This window comes from Zootoca vivipara, chromosome 6, assembly GCF_963506605.1.
Source record: "Zootoca vivipara chromosome 6, rZooViv1.1, whole genome shotgun sequence".
NCBI classification, from domain to species: Eukaryota; Metazoa; Chordata; class Lepidosauria; order Squamata; family Lacertidae; genus Zootoca; species Zootoca vivipara.
The window spans coordinates 96,529,805-96,546,998 of NC_083281.1; the positions used below are offsets into that span (position 1 = coordinate 96,529,805).

Here is a 17,194-nt window from a genome sequence, read left to right on the forward strand (position 1 = left end):
GCCAGGGTCCTCAGGAGTTTGCATCTTGGGTCAGGGGTTGAATGGCTTGCCCAAAGGTAAAATTCCTGTTTGGGGAAAAAGGAAGAATCAGTGGCAAACCCTAGGCTTCATTAGTTGCCCTGTGATGTTTTCCCAATAAAATAAAATAAAAATTTCCCTTCCAGTAGCACCTTAGAGACGAACTAAGTAAAACATTTCCCCAGTGTTACTGCATTATGGGTGTCTGGAGGGGTCACTCTTGCACTGCAGCAGAGCAGAAGCAGGACAAAAAATTGACTTACATAAAAAGTTAACAGGAATTCAGCAGGAAACTGTGAGACGCAGCTGGAAGCAAAGCAGTATGTCCGCCCCAAAACTTTTGCAGGGGCAAACAGCATTGAAAGGGGAATGTGCACAGCTGCCCCAAATCCTAATAAATGCCAAATGAAAAGGGTGCCTGGAGGGACCTGTTGTCTAACTTCCACGAGAGCCTTGTGTGAGCAAGTCAGGATGAGTGCTGAATAAATGGGTTGCCTGGAGGAGGCCAAAGAAGCTTTGGGAGCCACATTGGGGAGTGGGGGCCATTTGCAGGGAAAGGCTTTCTGTCCACACCCTCCATTTCTCCTCCTATGAAGTTGCTTTCCTGCCCCCATAGGAATGATTGGCTCCATTAGTTCTGACCGGGGGGGGGGACAAAATGAGAGGGCAGTGGCTGAAGGCCCCTCTCTTCCCTTGCAGGTCATTCTGGTGGGAAGGGGCATTCAGATCCCCCTTTCCCATTTTGCTCCCGAAGAGTCTTGAGCACTTTGTGCGCTGAGTGGCGGATTCAACCTCTGTCCTCCATCTTTGGCTTTGATATTCAAGATGGCCACTGAAATGGGCCCGAATCTTTTCCAGACCTTGGCTGGCCCTGTTATGTCCCGGGCAGAGGCCGTCTTTCCCAGCCCTGCTGCTAACTGCTGACCCTCATAGCTTCCCCTGCTGCTGCATAAGTGAGACCAGGCCTTTCTGCCGTTGACCCACATGAAACACTCTGCTTGGATTGCTAACCTCAGGCAGAAGTCTTTTCTGGGCTTCGCCTTCTGTATGCAAAACAAACACACATTCTGCCACTCAGTTCCTTTCATGTTGTATTGCTGCAAATCGAGTTTAGACAACAATAGCAAAGAATGCAGGCACCCACCCAGCCCTTGATGGTAGGCGCTGAACTGGGGGGGGGAATGTGGGGGACCAGGTTTATGGGGCCCCTCTTTACCCTCTTTCAGGAGCCATTGGGTGCCATCCTGGTGCCCACTCAGCACCAGGGGAGGAGGGCAGTTGCTTTACAGTCGCCCTTTGCCAGACAGGCTGCTTGATTGAACCTGGGGAGTGGTCCCTAAGAGTCATGGCAGCAAGTCAGGTGTGCCAGCCCCCCCCCCCCAGCTCTTGGCACTGCAGCAGTGGTCCGGTCTCGCCTCATCCAAGATCTCATTATCCCAGCAAGGGAGGTGGGCAATTATCCGGAGACCTGGCAGAAGAGTTATTGGTTTGTCAGGCTGCAGTCAAAGAAAAAGTGGGGGGAAGAAGGGGGGGAGGCAGGAATTTGCAGTTCCTGAGATCAAAAGCAATTAACCCCTTGTGGGATGAGAATGGCTGCCATTCCCACAGAATGCAGTAAGATGCAGAATGCACTAGCTGTTTCCTCAAAATAATAATTTAAAAAGAGACTGATGACAAAGGAGGGACTTGTGAGGAGTGGAAGGTCTTAGGAACTCTCTACCAGGTCTGGCCATTTCTCTGCCTAACCCAGTGCTGTCTACTCTGACTGGCAGAGGCGCTTCTGTGCCTCAGGCAATGAGAAATCTTTGCTGCTAGCAAGACAGGAAGATGCCAGATTTTTAAAGCACACTTAAAACACATGGCTTCCCTCAAATAATTCTGGGAACTGTGGTTTGTTAAGAGTGCTGGGAATTGGATCTCTGTAGGGGATAAACTGCAGTTCCCAGGATTTTCCCTTTTGGCTGGGGGAGCAAGACAAGAGACCTTTTCAGGAGAACCCCCTCTTTTGGAAGAGTTCTCCTTGGGAAGGTTTGCCTATCTTTGCGGCACCAGCTGAGGACATTTCTTCTTTTCTCTCCCAGGCTTTTGCGTGTTAATTCCTGTGGCAGCTAATGGTGCTTTTCTGGGGGATTCCTTGGTGGTGAAGCCTCTGTGGGGTTTGGGGGGGGGGGTTGATCACAGACTCCCAATCTGCAAGCACCCTTGGTCCACCTGACTCTATGCTGGCACCACACTGACTGGTTGTGGGTCTCTGGGGCGTCGGTCTTCCCCGGATTTCAACCTGGGACCTTCTGCCTGCAGTGCATGGGCTCTGTCACAGAGCTGCGGCCCCTCCCTGTCTTTTTGTGGGTGGATATGTGGAGGTCCCCCTTCATGTCGTGGTGAAGGGGCTTGAATAACTCCACGAAGCTATGAGCTATGCCGTGCAGGGCCACCCAAGAGGTCATGGCCGAGAGTTTAGACTAAATGTGATCCACCTGGAGAACCACTGGCAAACCACTCCAGTATTTTGCCAAGAAAACTCCATGGACATAAAAAAGGAGAAGTTTTGAGAAGGAAGTGAGAGTTTCCAAGGCATGCTCTAGTTCATGGGGTCACGGAGAGTCAAACATGATTAAGACAACTAAACAACAATGTGGGGGTGGGCTTGCTGCTAGAGGTCAGTGCAGCAGGGGGGCCCTTGCTGGGGTTTAGGCCCCCCAAAGGGCCTGTAGAGTTGAGCTCCAGAGTTTTCCTCCATGAAAGGGGGGGGGTGCAAGGGCAGAGGCTGCCAGCACTGAACGGGTTTTGTATTTCCCACCCTGTTTCCCACTGCACAGGACTTTCCAGCGGGGATGAATGGGGGTGCTATGGAACTTGGGCGCACAAACTGTGCTTTGTGAATTTTGCTAGGGAGGTGACTTTACCTTTCGCAACCACGGGGAAACAATAGCTGTTTGTCGTAGGAAGTAAAAGACCTGCATAGAAAAGTTTCTAGTTGTAACCAAGCTAACTGATCTAGAGAAGTGAAAATCAGCCATGCTTTGCTGCTTCTGGATAGATCCAGGGTGGCCTCTCATCTTGAGGTCCGAGAGAGGTGTTGGGGGTGGAAGATGCAAACAGGATGCCTCCTAAGACATATCCACCTAAACTTTAAAAGATAGGGAGGTCAGCACAGAGGCAGAAGGCATAGGAGTAGTCTGGAGGCCTCTTGCTCGATCTGGTTTTAACCTCATGCAGCCCCATTTCTGCAAGCTGAGTTGCACCCCAATTTCCACCCACAAAGCATGACTGTGGAAAGTTCAGAGGCAGCTGCTTCACCACTTTGAGAGTGGGGTGCTCCCTTCCTCCCCCCATCCCTGGAGTCGTGTCATGGGAACGGGACAGCGCTGAACATGAGACGGACAGGCCCATTTGTGTCTCGTGCCCCAAGACAGAGATGAAATCAGGAGCCTTCTTGCTTTATCGCTCATCTGGGCTAGGATAGACAAGGATAACTGAGTGCAATTGTCCATTCTTATCCATGTTAGACCACCACGTGTTCTGAAGCTGCTTTTGAGGGCTCCTCGAAACCTGCAGTCTGTTCAGCTGCCAGGTTGCTGAAGAGGAAACATTTGAGCTCCACTCATGTCAAGCTGGGTCTTCCCAGTTCTAACATCTGCTCCATCCATTCCTCAAGACTTCATTTTGGTGCCCAAGAGCCAGACTTGACATGACGTGGAAGATCTGTGACTGGAACTCCCCATTGGAATGGAAGAGTCCTGAGAGAGAGGCTTAATGGTGGGGCTGGCCCCATGCTCTCCCCTGCCTCCTCTGTTTTGGCTCTGCACAGGATTGGAGAGGGAAGGCCGCAGGGCCCCTTGCTTAGATCCACAGTTCTCCTTCCAGGCGAGGCCCCCTGTGTCTGGTAGTTTATTGCACCAGCACAGATCCGCAATCGCAACATGTCAGTGGAGTTGTTTTCTGCATGCAGTCATTGTCCTACTTCTCCTGTTCTCAGTTCAGGAGCCCTGCTGGGACCAGAGATTAAGGAAAAATCAATCCAGTGGTTTGCTGTTAATCTTCCTCACTTTCTCCAGAGCTCCAGCCAGAGAAATGCTGGTGCAGCAGTTTAGGCTCACAGGAAAGCGAACCTGAGCAAAATTGGTTGGTCTTTTTAGTTGTATCATATCATGCCAGATCCAAGAGCGCTCTCGAATTACAAACCTGATCCCTTTAGGCCAGGGTGGTGTAACCTGCTTCAGAATAGGCTGAACACTAGGAGGGTGGGCAAGACAAACCGCCAACATATCTCCTTTTTGTCAGGTTTATTGACTATCAGAGGGTAGGCCAAAGCACAACAGAGCCCTTTGTGCTACGTTTCCAAAGTTGGGTGAGCAGGGTGGATGTGATTTAAATCAAAATTTAAATCACTAGTTAGTCAGACTCGATTTAAATCACTTTTTTACAGAAAGAATAATTCTTGATATAATCTTAATTTTTACAACCCGATGAAGGTTTCATTTTTGGAATAATAAATCCAAAAATTCAGGCAGGGAAGACTGGTAGGGTGGCTGGCTGAGGGAGATGCTGCCTTCATGGAGGGGAGACTGGGGGCAAAGGGGAGGCCGGCTTCTCCAGGGTGGCACTCTGCTGCTCCTCCCAGTGCCACGCACGGGCAAAATGGGGCCAGCCCCGGTGCCATTGTCCCGCGCCCTCCACTTTGGGGGGCAGCAGGGGCTTCTCGGAGGGGAATTGGGGCCCAAAGGGGGTGCGTGGGACAGACAGTGGCCTCGGCTTTGGCAGGCCGCTGCAGAGGCCTGGGAAGTCAGTCTGGAGGGGAAGAAAATGAGATTGGTCTGAGTAGTGACTTCCGGTTGATCGCGCAGCCATTTCGTCAGGGTTTTGCTCGTCGGAGCGAAATCCGGCGCGTCAAAGGCTGGGGACACCGCTCCAGCGCAGCAGGTCCCCTTATAAATCCCAAATCAAGCTTTTTGGGAACATGGACATCCGGCTAGCGTGGAGTGTGAGCTCCCCCCTCCCCGGAAAAGGCTCTATTTTGAGCCCCCGAGAGCGAAGGGGTTGGAGCTGCAGCGCAAACGGATTTAACACTTCCTTTGACAGCGCAAAGCTGCAGGACTGATTGGCGTCAGCGATTGATACTTCCAAAGGACAATTACTAAAGGATGGTACCGTGAGTACTTTGAGTTATTGGATTTAATTCGAAGAGAATTTGGCCACGGGAAAGGGATTTTAAAAATCGGAAGTCGGTCCTTTCCCACTGATTGTCATAGAAAGCAAGGACATATACCTTAAGCCAGAAAATAGTGCAAGAAGTTAAACTTTCAAAGGCAGGACTGAAATCTTCCCCCCAGAAGCAGGGGAAGGGGGGAGGAAATTTACATTGATTTATATCCCTGTGAAATCTGAGGATTTGGATTGAGAAAGTGACATCCATTGTCATAGCTGCATAAGAAAATGGCGACAGCTTAAAAACGAAGGAGACATTCCACTTTCGCTTTTATATTCAGGGACACTGAATGCACCCCCCACATCCTGTTTTCTCTCTGTTGTGACCTTCAAGTCGGGATGGCAGCCACAATAACAGATGGTCAATATATGGACATAATAAAACTGATGCAAGAAAACAAGCAGGAATTGAAAGCATGCATTTCTGAAGTTAAAAAACTTGGTGACTGTTTTAAAGGCTGCAAAGTGAACTTTGAAGAAAAAAGGATACAGAAGAAAAACAGCAAGAAATGGACAATGGAAGGGAGGACGCAGAGGTAAAAAAAGTTGATGACTGTTTCAAAAACTTTAAAGTGAACTTTGAATAAAAAATGGTTTTAGAAGAAAATAAGCAAAAACTGCAAATGAAAGACTGTGCTTTCAAGGAAGAAAGAAGACTGTATTTTCAGTTGAGAAGAAAAGAAGAATGGGTAAGGGAAATAGGAAGGGGAGCTGTCAGGAGTGGGTTGGAAAGAATAGAGGTTTGGCAGGGGAGGTGGCAGCGGGAGAACAGGAATGAGGGGGAGGGGAGACATTGCAAAATGGGAATGGGGTGAAATTTGTGAAATAATGTGTTAATTGGGAGAAAGTAATTTGTTATGAAGAGGATGGATAAAATTGGAAATCGTCTGAAGAGAATTTAATTATATACCGGTATATTAAAATTTAGTGAATATGAAAGAAATTTGGAAGAGATGTATAGGCTAAAGGAAGAAAATATTTTAAGATTGTGTAAATGAAAAGGAAAATTAGGTAATGAGTTAGAATAGATTAATTATGATATTAGGGAATAATGGAATTCCCCTGTGTCCCTACTCTTCACCCCTCGTCTTGGACCTTCTGGTGGCGGGGGGGGGGGTTGCTGGGATGAGGGGTGGGGTGGGGGGCTTCAATGAGAAAAAGGACTGCCTCCTCCTCCGTCCTTCTACATCTGAGAATTCCTTGGTGGCAGGGGGATCTTTGGGAAGGGGGTGGGGGAGGGGGCAGTATAATATATGTAAGAAAAATTGAGTTAAGGATTGGAAAATTATGATAAAGGATATTGCTAAAGAAGGTTATAAATTGAAGATCAGAAAGGGGGGAAGGGGTAGTCTACAAGATAATGATTTGAAAATGGATGTTTTAAAGTTTGTTTTTTTGTTTTTTAATTTTTTCTTTTTTTCTATGTATGTGTTTGTTGGTTGGTGTATTTGTTATATTGTATGTTTATTTGCTTAATTATGTTTTTAAAAAATCCAACAAAAATTAGTAATTTTTTGAAAAAAGAGATTGGTCTGAGCAGCACCGGCCCTTTCCTTTCCTTCATCCCGCCCCCAGCCTTCAGCCAATTGGCCAGCTGGGTTGGGGGCAGGGTGAAGACCCCAAGGCAAGGAGGGTGGCATCCGGGACCTGGGAAGCCCCACGCCGGGTTGCAAACCCCGCCCACCTCTTGGAGTGGAAGGTGGTAATTGTTGATAATTTTTCACCCTCCTCAGTGTTGACACTCTGGGTGGACCGCCCCCACCACACACCTTTTCCTACGCCTCTGTGCAGGTGAGGAGAGGCATCCTGTTTCTGTGACCCTGTGCCTTGGAGCTCAGTGGCAGAGCACCTAATGAGCATATAGACACCCCAGGCTTGATCCCCGGCACCTTCGGGGGGAGCCTGAAACCCTGGAGACCTGCTACCAGCACAGAGTGCTGTGCTCGAGGGACATAAAAGCCTAAAGAAGAGCCTGCTGGATCAGGCCCATGGCCCCTCTAGCCCAGCATTCTGTTCTGACAGTGGCCAACCAGGTGCCTGTGGGAAACCAGGGAGCAGAACCTGAGCACAAGAGCAACACTCCCCCCTCTCGTGGTTCCCAGCAAGTGGTATTTGGAAGCGCTGGTGCCTCCAGCCATGGACAGAAGAGCCGAGTCATCATGGCTGGTAGCCACCGATCGCTCCCTCCTCCAGGATCTGAGTCAGTACAAGCCAGCTTCCTATGTTCCTACCTCACAGTTTCCCATAAATTTGAAAGCCAGTGTAATTATTTCCTTCTTGCAGCTGTTTCTAAAAGGCTGGTTTTTCTCCTCTTCCCAGGTTCCTCCTGGAGCAGTTCCTTGTCAGCCAGGGCACAATCCCAGCTGTTCATCCCGGCGAATGCATCTTTGTGTTGCCTCCCTACCTGAGGACGGCTTTGACCCTTGACACTGTTCGGCTGAAACCACAGAATCAGCTAGAAAGATATTTCTTTGGGTGAGTTATCTGTTCAACTGGAAGGTAAAGAATATATATAAAAAGTTTCGACTTCTGGTCTGCCGCCATTTGCCATTCGGCGGGGATCGCCTTGGTCTCTGAGGCCCCTATCGCCGCCGAGGAGGGGGGGAGCCGCATGAGCACCACGCCCCCGGAAAACCCCAGATAGAGCGTTCTGGGGACGTGGATACCCAGCTGTGCCCCCTGAAGTCACGATCGCTGCCCGGTAAGCCCCTTTTTGGAGCCCCGAGAGCAGACTGATTGTGACGGAGCCTTGGGTCCTTTGCTGACTCGGCAGTGAGAAGTTCCGAGCCGAAGACAATGGAGCGGCAGATACCTTCAAAAATAGAATTGGACTGTGAGTTAATTGATAAATGATTGAAATGAGAAATTTGGCCACGGGAGGGGAATTTTAAAAAAAAGGAAACGGAGGTCGTCGTCCCCCCCCCCCGAGATAATCTCATCGCAGCTAGCTTGCCTGCAGCCGCTTTGTTTAAAGGAGGCTTCAAATCCTCCTAAAAAGTTAACTCTAAAAAGTGGAGGAGAATCTTTATTTTTTTGAGCTCTGCAAAACATATAAATTGGATTACAAACGATCCCCCCTGTAATCTGGGAGCAAGACCCTTGAAGCCGCGACTAGCCGATATTGTGAGGACACAAAGGAAAGGAAAGTATCAGTTATTGTGAACTCCTTGAACTCTAGAATTATATGGTTAAACTATTAGATACAATAACAATTTGAGTTCTGAGAGGTTTTGGAATTTAAAAGGCAATCAGATCTTGGAAATAAAATAAAGGAATTAGTTCAGAAAGAATATAGCACCACCTCTGGCATTACAACATACGCCTTCTTTGGAAATATGAGAAGACAAAGAATGCAGCCAGCCAAAGCACCCAGTCTACAATCAGAAGAGGACTGAACACATCCAAGAAATGGTACAAGAAATGTGTAACTGTAACAGAAATCCACAGCCCCTAAGGGAAAATTTGCAGCCACAAGCAAAGGACATGGAAGACAATAATAATAAAAAAATCACAAGAAGAAGAAAAAGAGGAGGAGCAGATTGGGAACCAAGAGCAACCTGTGAGAGAGGTTGCGAAGGACATTTAAAAAAGAATATGCCAGGGAGAAGAGATCCTGCCTAGGCTTCTCTTTGACATGCTGGCTTTCTGTGTGCAGGGATTCCCACCCACCCCTCCCCATGGAGGTGGCTTCCATCATATTATCCTTCTGCCTGCAGTCTGAAATGGTATAACTCAGGCACAAGTTGATCACCTCAGTGAGAACTAGGCCAGTCCCTTAGTCCCCTCTTGCAAAATTCAGGGGATTTTATTTCTGAATCCACTTCTGGGGAGGAGTATACATTGGTTTGGTACTGGAGATTTCACCATGGCCTTGATCCAGGACTAGAGTTAGAGTCCTCTAGTCACTGCCACTCCAAAGAGGAGATGGATTCATTCCCTGGCCCTCCCCCCGTGTCGGTCTACAGACATCAGAGCCTGTCTCCTTCCCCCCGACCCCCAAGGAGACACACAGACTCCTTGGGGGACCAAGAGAGCCCTTTGGAAAGATCCTCACAGCTGAGAACCCCATTACCCCGAAGGAGCCAATGGCTGCAGGTGTCAGTGCTGGTCCTGTGGCTGATCAGGAGGCAGCAGTAAGCGACTCCCTAGCTCTGCTATAAAGCTCAGCCTATGGCAACGTGGATGTAGGCCTCAGTTCTAGGAGTACTAGCCATGGTCCTGAATCCACACGTTGACCTCCCTCAAAGATGCCTTGCCTTGGGAACCAGAAATTCCCACCCTTCCTTTGCTCAGACCTTCGCCCCTCCTCAAGAGTGAACATCCCCACAGATCCCGACATGCTTATTGTGGAAGTAGAAACTGGAGGAAGATCACCTGTGGATCTTGGGGACATGAGCCTGGAACTTCCTGGATTGAAACATATTTCTGCTGAGAAACACTGCCTCTTATTGATCACATGGCCCGACCCCTCATCTTTCGCAGCCTCCCGTGGGGTAAAAGTTGCTCTTGTCTCTTCCGGAAGAAGCCTCCTGCCCCCCTGCCTGCTTGGCTGCCTGCCACTCGCTGAGCATTTTACTCGCTTGAGTGAGTGATTTGAATGATGCGGACACATATGATCTTCCCAGGTCCATGTTGCTTTCCCTGTCGCTGGAAATGGGGGGCCTGCGGCCATCGGGATAATTGGCTTAAAAACAGCTTAGCTTAGCTTCCGCTTCTCTTGCCTCTGTGTTGCCAGCCAGCATATTATTTCAGCATCAGAATGAATAACTAATGGTCCTCTGCTTTGCTGGGGCAGCAGTGAGGCCTGGATCCTGGTGATCGCATTAAGCCTTAGTGAAATTTGGAAGCAGTGAGGAATTGGGCAGAAGTGGGAATCAGAGTGCCACCCGCCAAGAATGTGGATTCATACTTTCAGTTTGCAAAGATGGGGAGTTGGTCTTTCCTTCTTCCTTCAGTGGAGGAACTAAATCTCTCCAGCTTAGTTCTTAAGCTGTGGTGCGCCCCCCCCCCCCTAAAACTTGGTCCTCTTTTAGGTAGCCCCCAAGGCCCTGGTGAAAACAGAGGAAAATGCTAAGAGTTTATTTTGCTCTTTAAAGTTTTCACCATATGCAGAAGAGGCAACCAACTTTTTAAAAGCACATTGCCTCTTCAGTAACACTGCTGTGCAACTGTGTTCTGCAGGGCATGGGCATATGAAATTGGAAGTTCATGGGTTTCCATGACAGTGTGATTGTAACTCACATACCAAATAGACTTGTTTCTGGAGTTGTGAAGAACCTTTTCAGACAATTGAGTCAGGAAAATGGCAGAAGCAGGCTTAATGTACTGTCAGTTTAGCCTGGTCTATTAATGCAACAAGAACTGTTCGAATCAAAGAACTGGCTAGCCTGGTGTTCTGCCTCTGACTGTGGCCAGCCACTGTTGGAGCACACAGTTCGAGTTCAATTCCCATCGTTCTCTGCAAAGAAGGATTGATTGACAAACCACTCCGAGAAGTGTAGCTTTGTGAAGGGAGAAGCAGTCTCCTAACACCTCTCAAGGGATGTGGGTGGTGCTGTGTTAAACCACTGTGCCGCTTGGGCTTGCCATTCAAAAGGTTGGCGGTTCGCATCCCCATGACGGGGTGAGCTCCCGTTGTTCGGTCCCAGCTCCTGCAGTTCGAAAGCATGCAGTGCAAGTAGATAAATAGGTACTGCTCCAGCGGGAAGGTAAACGGCTGTCTGTGGAAGTGGACAAATGCCAGCTCCCTTGGCCTGAAAGCGAGATGAGCGCTGCAACCCCAGAATCGTTCACGACTGGACTTAATTGTCAGGGGTCCCTTCACCTTTACCTTTAACACCTCTCAGCACCTTTAACAACTACACTTCCCAGGATTCTCTGGGGAAACCCACGACTGCTGAATGTGGCATGATGCCTCTTTAAATGCGTAGTACAGCTGGGACCTGATTCCCTTCCACAGGGGTTTTGCCCAGGGAACTGGCTGGCATTTCCTTTGCCTGTCATTGTGGGTAGAAATGACATTAGTGCCTGTCAGGGGATGTTCCTGGTTCAGGGTGTGCATCCTTCCTCCCTTCCCTCTGCAAACGCACCACTTCCCTCTTGTCTGACATCCTTGCGACTCCATTTCCAACTGTGCCGTGCAGCTCCTCCAATTAGCAGAGCCAATGCGGGCTAATTACTGTCAGAATCTCGTTCAGTGCAGAGGTTTCCCTCTTCCCCCCCCCCTCTGCCACCCCCCTGCTTGGTTGGAGCCGAGCAAAGCAGTCGCTTCATTGTTATTCTGCCGCAGGCTCCACTATGCTGGGGTGGGGGTGGGGGTGGGGGAATGGCTCTCAATTGCCATTTATCATAGGGATGCTGTGTGTTACAGGTAACCTACTTTTGCAGCGCTGCTAGAATATTCACCAGTTTGTGCTGCACGTATTCCCATACAAATGAGCACATGGGCGTTAAACATGCATGTAGAGTGAAAGGAAGCACTCTGGTTGCAGTCCAGCCTGCCCATAGTGTGGGGCTCAGTGTTGCCAGCAGGCGTTCTTAATTTACCAGATTTTCTGTAGAAAGGATAAATCTGGATTATATGAGGGGGAAACTATGGGCTGTCACATTGAAGCTGATGGCATCACATGGGCACTGCAGAAAAACTGTGCCATCCTGTCTCAAAGCTCCTGTGCAATCAAAAGCACAAGCAGATTGTCTCTGCATGTGATGAAGATTGAACCAAGAGATGGACGGATCCATCCACGTCAGTTTCACATGTGCTCACTCATAATCCTGTGCTGTCCTTTTTCTGCAGGGGACCAGGGCCGGTGCTAGGGTTTTTTGCACCCTAGGCGAGATCACCTTCTGCCCCCCCCCCCCGGCCAATCATATTTCAAGCACAGGCTGGGCTTAGCAACATTTTTAACTGCTTTGGAACTTATGCAGGTGAAGTCTTTTTGACACTTATGATGTCTGTGTTGATAAGGCAGTCAGGAAAAGATAAGTGACTGGAAATGTGGGCGCACACCACGGGGGTCAAAATGAGGGGGGAAGAGAGACGGAATAACAATGGAAAGGCATGAGCACTGTGGGGAGAAGCTGGTAAAATGCGGGCTAGACAATGCTACATTCATTCAGTGGATTTGTAACTGGCAGACTGACTGAACCCAAAGGGTGCTCATCAATGGCTCCTCTTCATCCTGGAGAGAAGTGACTAGTGGGGTGCTTTATCAATCTTTATCATCTTTATCAATGACTTGGAGGGCATCCTGAGCAAGTTTGCAGATGACACCAAATTGGGAGGGGTGGCTAATACCCCAGAGGACAGGATCACACTTCAAAATGACCTTAACAGATTAGACAACTGGGCCAAAGCAAACAAGATGAATTTTAACAGGGAGAAATGTAAAGTACTACACTTGGGCAAAAACTTGACATGAGTCAGCAGTGTGATGCAGCAGCTAAAAATGCCAATGCAATTCTGGGCTGCATCAATAGGAGTATAGGGCCATTGCAGAAATGCAGCGTTCCACTTCAGCTCCGTCCAAGAAGGAAGCACTTCATGTATTTGAGTATTCATGAGCAGCCCTTTCCTTCACAGTAACAGAAGTAGACAGTCCACTGCAAAAGTCTAGGAATCCTCTAGAGCAACTATTATGCTTAACATTTCCCGACAAGCTAATAATTGAGGCACAGCAACTGTGTGTTGTGGGGGACAGGGCTTTAGAGCAACGGGGTGGCAGGTACAGCCAGGAGCCTTAGTGAAAGGCCAGGATGCTCATGTTCATGTTGTTTTGTAGCCATGAATTGGCCAGGCACTGCTAAGCATACAAGTGACTGGTTTCACCTGCAGCTCCATTTTGGGTCAGGCAAAAGAAGAAGCAGATGAATTTTAACAAGGAGAAATGTACGGTACTACACTTGGGAAAAAAAAAATGAAAGGCACAAATACAGGATGGGTGACACCTGGCTTGAGAGCAGTACATGTGAAAAGGATCTAGGAGTCTTGGTAGACCACAGACTTGACATGAGTCAGCAGTGTGATGCAGCAGCTAAAAAAGCCAATGCAATTCTGGGCTGCATCAATAGGAGTATAGCATCTAGATCTAGGGAAGTAATAGTACCACTGTATTCTGCTCTGGTCAGACCTCACCTGGAGTACTGTGTCCAGTTCTGGGCACCACAGTTCAAGAAGGATACTGACAAGCTGGAACGTGTCCAGAAGAGGGCAACCAAAATGGTCAAAGGCCTGGAAACGATGCCTTATGAGGAACGGCTTAGGGAGCTGGGTATGTTTAGCCTGGAGAAGAGAAGGTTAAGGGGCGATATGATAGCCATGTTCAAATATATAAAAGGATGTCTTATAGAAGAGGGTGAAAGGTTGTTTTCTGCTGCTCCAGAGAAGCGGACACGGAGCAATGGATTCAAGCTACAAGAAAGAAGATTCCACCTAAACATTAGGAAGAACTTCCTGACAGTAAGAGCTGTTCGACAGTGGAATTTGCTGCCAAGGAGTGTGGTGGAGTCTCCTTCTTTGGAGTCTTTAAGCGGAGGCTTGACAGCCATCTGTCAGGAATGCTTTGATTGTGTTTCCTGCTTGGCAGGGGGGTTGGACTGGATGGTCCTTGTGGTCTCTTCCAACTCTATGATTCTATTATTCTAGATGGGCCATTGGCCTGATCCAGCAGGCTCTTCTTATGCCTGCTCCTACTGAATGTCTTGTTGAGTAGCTCCTGATGGGTTACAGAGGAAGCCTAGAATTTTCTAGGCTTGCACTCAATATAAAACCCTTTAATCAAGAATGGCCAGTTCTAGTGCTTTATTAAAGGAAGTTGGAGACTCACAGCAAATCAGTCCGCCAGTTCTTCTGGTCTTTGCAGATGCAGGACAGACTTCGCAGCAAGGAGATGGCTAGTCCGCGCCCAAGCAAAAGTGTATACATTCTTTATACACAAAGGAGTATGTGTCATTTCGCTTGACCCAAACGTTACAGATAGCTCCCCTTTCTGGGCTCAGAGCCTAGCACTCCAAGCCCACAGATAAGGATAACAGCAAAGCAAGCCAATTAGGTTATATGAAAGAAAGTGAATGTAAACATATATGAGCTCATTACCACAACAGCTACCAGGGAAGAGGCGCGCGATGCGGGGCCGGGAAGAGCTTCACGCTCCGTCTGCTACTGGCAGGAGCCGAGGCACGCAGCTGGTGGGCGGGAGGCCACAGAGCCGACGCCGACACCATGCGTGCCAGGCCGCGCGTTGCAGCCTCTACGAGGACCAGCCGAGCTGGTGCACAGCTCCCGAAGGCCCTGGCAGGGAAGGGCGCTCCCTCAGCCCCATCGCCGCCAAGGGAGCCGGGCCGGAGGCGCGCGCCAGGAAACATCCTCTCGGGCGCAGTGGGGCGTGACGCTGGCTTCTCCCGCACTCCGGTTCGCTCTTCCGGCCGGCCGGCCTTCCCTTCCCTCGCCTGGGACTTCTTTCCTGCCGCTTCTGATTGGCTGCAGGAGTTTCCTGCAGCCAATCAGAAGCCGTGCTGGAAGGGGCGACTACGCCCCTCCTGCAGACGCAGGAAGTGGCCCCAGGCAGCGGGCACAGGGCAGCGGGCGCAGGGCGGGAGAGAGCAGTGGGCAGGCTGGCCAGGCAGCGCCCCTCCATTCTGGCGCCCTAGGCCGTTGCCTAGTTTGCCTTTATGGACGCTCGGGGCCTGCAGGGGATGGTTGCTGTGGCAGCAGACCAAGGTGTTCTGGATTAACTAATCCAGAATAAATATTGTCTCGCTTCAGTATTCACTGTGTCTTTCTCAGGTTAAATTCCCAATCCTGCAAAGGTCTACCCAGCAGTAAACCCCACTGGGTTTGATGGGGTCACACTTGAGTATACAGAGGATTTTTTTCATACTTGTATTTTTTGATACGACTGAACAAAACAGCTCCAGTTCTGGAAAACAAGTGAAGGTAATTCCCTTATGGCTTCACTGAGCTGTACACACCCACACATATACAGTATATGTCGGAAGCCTACCAATTTGTTCTCAGACAGCTGGGGAGAAATGTCTTTTTCTGAAGTCATGCAACCCTGAAAGAGGTAAAAAGAAAGAAAGAAAGAAAGAAAAACGCAACATGCCAGGCTACCCATTGGTTCTACACAACTAGAAAGGGTGATGAAGGCATCCTGTTCAGTCTGGACCTTTGCTGTCTTCCTGGCTTTGGCGTCTTCTCATTCTTGGCTTGGGATGGGGCAGGGAGCAGGAATCCAGTTCATTTGCATTTTAATGCAAAGCTATGTAATTCATCCTTCCCCAAACAGTACATGAACTGAAGCGTGGCGATCCTTCGAAATTTATGCATCTCCGAATTTTGTGACGCAGTTCTCCAATCAAACAGTGTGTGCCAAACTACACATATTAGGGAAAGTGTATCTCTTAGTGACAATAGTATGCAAAATGAATTATGATAGAATAATTGCTTGCAGGAATGCACATGTTAGGATAAATTTGCACTAAAATGCTGGTGGATTTTCTTGAGGAAAGTGCAAAAATGTGGAAAACTGAAGTTAGGATTGGAAAAACAAGAAACTGAAATGGAGACATTGGCCTGCTATGGTTCCTGGCTCCCACTGGACACTCAGCTCTGGCAATGACTGAGCACCCAACATGCAAACAAGCCACATTGTTACAATGGTGGCCATCTTTCCCTTTCTGCCACAATGCTGTTCCTTCCTAGTAACGTTTGGGTTATGTGCCAAGTCTCTGAACCTCCTGGCACCCCTCAAGTCCTGACACTCGCTCTGTCATTTATGTAGGCTTGCACAGCACATTTCATTAGCATGTGCACCCAAGGAATTGATTTAGTTCAACAAAGGAAAGAATTGGGGGGAAGTTGCAAGACAAACAAAGAAGGACAAGGAAGAGGTAAAGAGGCAAAAAGCTAACAAAACGTCTACAACAGGAGCAGTCAAGAAGTCAAAACAGAATTTTTCCTGCAGAGAAAAGGAGCTGTGCCAAGCTGACCAGGGGCAGGGTAGATCTGGAGGGCCATGGGCAGGGGGGGGGGGGCTCCTCCTCCTCCTTGCTTGCGTGCCACAAAATTAGCCTCTCACCCCCACTAATATCTCTCTACAAAAGGTGGCAAGCAGAGCTCAGGTGGAGACAGAGCCATGAGACAGACACAGGCAGAAGAAAAAGGCTGGAATAAATCTGCAGCTTCTGTCTCTGCCAACAGCAGCAGCAGCAGCAGCAGCAACAACAACAACAACAACAACAACAATTTATTATTTATACCCCACCCATCTGGCTGGGTTTCTTCCTGCATCTCTCTCTGCTTCCCTCCTCCTCCCTTCCACCTTTGTTGCTCTCCCCTTGCCACTCCCCACAGGTCGTGGCAACTGAGGAGCCGAGTTGCCACTCTGTGCTCTCTCTTCCTGTGTTCTCTCATCCCTACTCTTTGACCTCTGTGTTTCTGCCCCCCCCCCAGCAAACCCACCTCTGACATCACTTACCTTGGCCCCAGGTTGCTGCCCTGGCTGTAGGGGTATTGCTGAGTACAGTGATACCTTGGGTTGCGGACCCGATCCGTTCCGGGGTGCCGTTCACACCCCGAAAAGTCCTCAACCCAAGCGGCACTTTTGCGCATGCGTGTGCCGCGAAACCCGGAAGTAAACACTTCTGGGTCTGCCCCATTCGTAACCTGGAAAAACGCAGCCCGCAGCAGATGCAACATGAGATATGACTGTACATAAGAGATTCAGGGCACTGACCCCTAGATACATATTTGCACATGTCGCCTTATAGGTACAGACGTAACTTTAGTAGTTGAGTTTTACAGAAAGCAAGCCAACTAATTTCCCAATCAAATCACCCTAGTTGAATTCCCCAATTAATTTGCCACGCCAACTCCAGATCGCTCCAAATCAGATCTGTTTCAATGCACTCATATCCCCCAAATGAATCTCTAGATAAAGTCATTCTAATTTATTTCCCCAAATTTAAT

The 17,194-nt window shown here is 49.0% G+C and overlaps 1 protein-coding gene across 1 annotated transcript in view; it reads left to right on the forward strand.

Annotated features, from left to right (window-relative positions):
* FAM178B (family with sequence similarity 178 member B) overlaps window positions 1–17,194 on the forward strand; it is a 181,936-nt gene that overhangs the window by 14,523 nt on the left and 150,219 nt on the right. Inside the window, exon 6 of the mRNA XM_035118861.2 lies at window positions 7,546–7,701. Coding sequence (XP_034974752.2) covers window positions 7,546–7,701 — 156 coding nt within the window. The remainder of the gene's footprint in view (window positions 1–7,545; window positions 7,702–17,194) is intronic.